Source organism: Lactuca sativa, chromosome 9, assembly GCF_002870075.4.
Source record: "Lactuca sativa cultivar Salinas chromosome 9, Lsat_Salinas_v11, whole genome shotgun sequence".
NCBI lineage: Eukaryota > Viridiplantae > Streptophyta > Magnoliopsida > Asterales > Asteraceae > Lactuca > Lactuca sativa.
In genome coordinates this window covers 117,574,000-117,580,438 of record NC_056631.2, presented here as the reverse complement: position 1 = coordinate 117,580,438, position 6,439 = coordinate 117,574,000, and the positions used below count along the sequence as shown (strand labels likewise).

Genomic DNA, 6,439 nt, shown 5'->3' with positions numbered 1-6,439 from the left:
AATTGTTTATGCCTAGATTTTTGTGAGCAGGTGCTTTAAAAAAAAGTCAGGTAGAAGATAAGTTTTCAATTGAAGGAAGTAGTGAGAAGGTTAATGTGTTGTAAAGGTCCGCCTACTTAGAAAAAAGCACATTTAGGGGCCAAGTTGAGCCAACGACTTAAAACAAGGGCAGCTAACCGGGAGGCAACCCGGGGTTATTTTTGTCCTTTCTTTTAAAACTTTTTAGTCTTTGGTAAATTTTAATTTTTTTATGTCCCAAATGGTTTTAACTTATTTTTTATGCCTAGAAAATGAATCTCCGGCTCCAAAAATACTTCACGGATAGCTTAGGGAGGATGAAGAGGAGGTTCTCACCACAATTGCAAGGCTCCAAGAACGATTTGGTAAATTCTTTCCATATCTTTAGTCGTTCATATTTTACTTAAAAATTCAATTGGTATGCATCTGTGACTGTTTTTGACCCATTCCCAACCTAGCTACCATCCTCCACCATCCGACTCTCAATAGGCCAACTATGCCTCTCTCCAAGCATGGAGGACGATGCTATATTTTAAGCTTGGGGAGGGGCATCCATCCATGCATTAATCCCGTTGCATGTAATTTTGTGCATATTGCATTGCATTAATTTTTTTTATTCATCATTATTTTCCTTTTTCATATTTGTCAATATACTTATTCTCTATTTTAAATTTTAAATTTTAAATTTTAATTTTATATTATTGTTTTTATTAGTTCACAAATAAAAAATGTCTAATATATATTAAAAATTAATTTTATATATTTATTTGAATCAACAATTATAATTTCATATAACTAATAAAAACATCTCTTAATTAATAATTTATTTAAAATAAGTGATTAATAGTTTTGAGTTTTTACTATAAAAGTTTAATTAATTTTATAACCGTGGTTCCCACGGGTTATAAACTAGTGTATAATATATAGGATTTTTTGTTTTTTATTTTTTTATATATATTAAGGATTTTTTTGTGATGAAATTGGCTTAATTTAAATAAATGTTCCCCGAATTGGCTTAATTTACATAAAAGATCATTTTATTTTGTTGAACTTCTACTTTTGATCCTATTTTTGTTTTTTTATATAATTTAAAGATTTTTGTAACGGAATTGACTTAATTTAAATAAATGGTCCCTAGATTTTGTTGATTTCGACACTTTTGGTCCCATTTTTGTTTTAAAAATAAACAATTTGTGCAAAGCCCGAAATAAGCTACTAGTTTAGTGATAATATATGTGGTCTCCAAAAAATTAATAAATATTTACTATATTTTGGAATATAATAAATAAAATTAATTTTTTTAAATATCATCAGTATTTTTGTGAATATTATGATAAACCTTTGTTACATTATATTTTAGATTATAAATTACTACTTTAAAGAAAAAATGATTATTTTGGAATGAGAATACAATGTAAACATTTAACCCACTAAATGAAATAAAACTAAAAAGAAAACAAATAAATAAATAAAAAACATCTACTACACTCATCTCCCCCTCCGTCGTTTTCTGTCTCCGTTCAGCGAAACCCTTTTTCAATCGCAGAGATGCAATCGACGAGCAAAGCTGAAGCCGAGCGGTTGCTGGGAATCGCAGAGAAACTCTTACAAGGCAAAGATCTAAACGGTTGTCGAGATTTCGCTCTTCTAGCTCAAGAAACTGAACCCTTACTCGACGGTTCCGACCAGATCTTGGCCGTTGTTGATGTACTCATCGCCGCCGACAAACGGATCAACAACCATCCTGACTGGTACGGCATCCTTCAACTTGAGAGTCGCCGTAACGACGATGATCTCATTAAAAGGCAGTATCGCCGCCTTGCCCTCCTTCTGCACCCAGATAAGAATAAGTTTCCCTTCGCCGACACAGCGTTCAAGCTCGTAGCGGATGCTTGGGCTTTGTTGTCGGATTCTTCGAGGAAATCGGCGTACGATAACGAATCGTTTGCGTTCTCGAAGGTGGATCTTGTTTCGATGAAGAATCAGAGAGAGAAAGAGAACCAGAACCAGAACCAGAACAACCCGATTCAGCGAGAAAAGATTCCTGTGAGGCGTAATCCAGCCGACGTTGGAGCGGCTGCGAATCAAGCTGGGGCGACGGCGACGGTGACGTCGAATCAAAAGGAAGCGAACATTTGGACGGCGTGTCCGTACTGTTATAATTTATACGAGTACCCTAAAATTTACGACGGGTGCTGCCTGAGGTGCCAGAGTTGTAAGCGAGCGTTTCAGGCCGTTGCGATACCACAGTCGTCATTGCCGCCGAGCATCCCAGGGAAGGAAGCGTACTACTGCTGTTGGGGGTATTTTCCGATGGGGTTTGCGATGTCGAACTCCGACAAGGCAAAAACCCTTACCATTCCGAATTGGATGCCGCCGATGTTCCCGACGAACGCCAAAGCTTGGCCGTCGGCTGATAGCTTGCCAAACGGCAGCACCGTGCCCCTGGCGGAACCTGGTGAGGCTTTTGTTGCGCCGGCGCCGGCTCCGACGCCTCCGCCTCCAGTTCCAGTTTCGGCTCCGGCACCGGCCCCTGCCCCTGCCCCGGCTCCCGTTCCCGTTCCCGTTCCGGTTCAAGTTCAACCTCCGAAACCGACTCTACAGAAACAGCCAACTCCAACTGCCGGAGCTACCGTCCCTAAAAAAAGAGGTAGGCCGAGGAAGAATCCTCTGCCTTAGAAATTTTTAGGATTTCTCGCATTCCATAAACCAAATCGATGAAGACTCGTCTGCATACTTTCTGAGTTTTTGTCCAAATCATGAAGCTTGACATTTATTCTGTTTGCTCTCAAATTCAAGAACAAGTGGAAGGAATTGTTACAGGTAAATTCGGAAACATTAGGGTTGTTATGTAGTCTTTTGTTATTGTTTATTTTATTTTATTTTCAGGTTTGTTGATGCTTTTTGTAGAGTTTTTCATAGAACCCTAACTGCATATGTAGATTTTAAAATGTTAAATTATGATGTAATTTGCAGTAAATTGATTTCTCATTTCTGCCTAATTTTCTGGACTTTGAATAAAAAATTTACTGTCCTGTTTTAATGGCTTTCCGAAACTGATCCCGTTGAACATTCTACGGCGGGCAGTTTTTTTCGGCCTTACTCAAAATCCTTGAGAACATTGATGGCGTTTGTTGAGAATTTGGGAATGGTTTAAGGGCAAGTCTGTCTTTTAATGATAGCTTTAATCTGTATTAAAACTTTTATTTTACATCATTTCTTAAGAATAAAGGATGATTGAGATTTGATTTTAAAGTTCAAAAGGATTTTGATTTTTGAAGTTCAACGGACTGTTTAAACAAAAAGATTTAGATGTTATTTTTTAAAGTTAAAAGACATCCTCCCACATATATATATATATATATATATATATATATATATATATATATATATATATATATATATATATATATATATATATATATATATATATATATATATATATATATATATATATATATATATATATATATATAACTAAACTGCACAAATGGTCCCTGTGGTTTGCTCAAAATTGTCACTTTGGTCCAAAAAAATTTGGACTAGCACCACTGGTCCAAAGTTTTCATTTTGTTGTTTGTTTGGTCCAATCTATTACGATTTTTTTCAAAATGACGAATTTACCGTTTTTAATATGATTTTCTCTTTTTTGTTAATTGTTTTCCTGATTTTCAGATTTAAAAAAAAAAATTAAATTAAATTTCTCTCTTTCTCTCTAACAAATCAAAATCTGCAGTTGATCGTCTAAGATGTTCATATCCAATCACCAAATGAAATCAATAAACTCTTTAGGATTTTTCAAAACTTCATATTTAATCTCCAGATTAACCATGAACAAAATCGGTAAAATTTATGGGTATCTTCAAACCTAGAACCTGTAACAAAATCATAAAATTTGTGGGAATCTTCAAACCCAGAACCTGTAACAAAATCATCTTCTTTAACCTAACCTAGGAAATTTTTAGAACTTCACCTCCAACCTCCAAATCGGCGGCAGCTACCACATCTGATATCACCATTGTCCAATTTCCTCAACACTAAACAAATGACAGAGCTTTGACTCTATTTAGATTTGATATTGAATCGATGACATAACTGAAGACTCTTGAGTTATAGAGAAGTAATCCTAAAACTTTTTTTGGTTTTTGATTTCTTGAACTTGGACTTTTCTGGTGATGATTATTGATTCTTGAACATGGATGTCGTAGCTGATGATTCTTGATTCAGAGACTTGATGATTGCCACCGGTATTGCATTGTTGTTGGTAAAAAGACATCCCCCTCAATCTGTTGCTGCTTCCAATCGGGTCCCTCTTCTCAATCAGACAAAGGCAGAAGACCGGAGTCCTTATTCCTCCTTCGTGTGTTGCTGACCGATTGAATCAGAAGAAGAAAGAAGACGATGGCGGTTTCAAGATGAACAGAACACAAGCCTTAGCACCGACCACGCCGTCTCTCGACCCTCCTGGCTCCATCAAACGACCCTCAGGTGAGCTTCAGCTTCAGAGGCTGCGACCATTCTCATTTCCTAAAACCCTAGGGTTTTCAGAGGTTGCGATCGAGTCAATCCCTAACTTCGATCTTTGTGTCACAGCCTAGAACTTTTAGGGTTAGGGTTTCGCTGCCAGAGCTTCGATCTGGTGGCGTTCATCTTTTCTGTCGATGGTGTTCATCTTTTCTGCCTGTGGTGTTCATGATTTCCGGCGAGAGTAAAGCCTGGGTGAGGGAGTAAGGGTAGTGACGTTCTCTGAGTGTGTGTGTGTGTGTGAGAGAGAGAGAGAGAGATTTTATTTTTATTTTTTTATTTTGTTATAAAAGAATTATAAAAATAAAATAGAAAATGAAAATTTTCTTTTTTCTTTTTTTCTTTTAATCATAAAAAGTATTTAAATAATAAAAAAACTGAAAAAGAAAAAAAATAAGGGCAAAATAGTCATTATGAAAAAGTTTATAGAAAAGTGGATCAAACTCGCAACAAAATGAAAAGTTTGGATCTTTGGTGTTAGTCCAAACCTTTTTGGACAAAAGTGTCAATTTTCAGCTAGGACCATTTGTGCAGTTTTGTATATATATATATATATATATATATATATATATATATATATATATATATATATATATATATATATATATATATATATATATATATATATATATATATATATATATATATATATATATAAATGCCTTTATATCTATAAGAAGGGTGGTTTTGATGTGTGAAATAGAAGAGAGGGATGTCATGGGTTGATTTTGGTTTAGGTTTGAGTTGAAAATTTCAACACAACCCAACATGTTTATTTAAATAGGTTGATATTTCAAAGTCAAACCCAATCTAATCCAACTTTTGGATAAATGAGTTGTCGGCGGGTTGATCTGTTTATGTGGTTTCTGACTTAACCTATTAAATAAATGAATTAAACTTTGGTTAACCTTTTTAAAATCAATTAAATAAATTATATAATTAAATATTATACCATTTAAATTAAAAAAACGAAAATAAAACTTTATAATTATGACAAATGTATAATTTTAATTCATAAATACAAATAAATTGTTCAAATAACAGTAAATTATAGTTTTGGTTCCTATGGTTGGGTCAAATTCATAATTTTAATTTTAGTCCAAATTTTAAAAATTTGACAAGATACATCCTTATAGTTTAAAAAAATTGCACTATAGTACATCCTTGGTTCATTTAAAATAACCATTTTACATTTACTTTTATATTTTTGCTTTTCTTTATATATATATATATATATATATATATATATATATATATATATTATTGTTTTATTTTTTCTATATTATTTCACTTTCATTTTATTTATTTATATGTTTTATTATTTAGATTTTGTTTGACATTTTTTGAATATATATTGTTTAATTTTATTTTATATTTACTTCGTTTATATTTTTTGATGTTTGAATAATTTTTTTTAATTTTTTGACGTGTTATTTGAGTACATTTTAATTTTTTTTGACTTTATTTTGTTTATATTTTTTAAAACATTTTTTGTAAAAAAATATAAAAAAAGTTCGTTAAATATAAATATTATTAACATAGATTAGGTATAAAATTATCTTCTTTATAGGATTAATAGATAGGGTATCTGAAAACATGTTTCAAGTTATATGATGACTATTTGGAAACCATATAACTCGAAAAAGAACAAAATTTCTAAAAAAAAAAATCTTGAAAACATTTACACATATGTTTGAGTTATAGTAATCCTGATTAGCATTTTTCATTCGGAACAAAATGTAAAAAAAAATTCTAAAATTAAAAAATTGAACCCGGCATTGACACTCATTTCACATTTCGATTAACGTATACAATAACCATATTAAAATAAATAATTTTATACCTAATATCTGTTAATTATACTCACATTTAACCAACTTTTTTTTATATTTTTATA

The 6,439-nt window shown here is 32.4% G+C and overlaps 1 protein-coding gene across 1 annotated transcript; it reads left to right on the top strand.

Moving 5' to 3' along the window:
• The first annotated feature begins 1,402 nt into the window (after positions 1-1,402).
• On the top strand, positions 1,403-3,020 carry LOC111883668 (uncharacterized). The gene has a single exon (XM_023879990.3). The coding sequence runs from the start codon at positions 1,567-1,569 to the stop codon at positions 2,695-2,697; it is 1,131 nt and encodes a 376-aa protein (XP_023735758.2). The 5' UTR covers positions 1,403-1,566; the 3' UTR covers positions 2,698-3,020.
• The last annotated feature ends 3,419 nt before the right edge of the window (positions 3,021-6,439 follow it).

Bases quoted from the DNA above. Each gene is read 5' to 3' on its own strand.
- LOC111883668 (XM_023879990.3), top strand. From the start codon at position 1,567: ATGCAATCGACGAGCAAAGCTGAAGCCGAGCGGTTGCTGGGAATCGCA.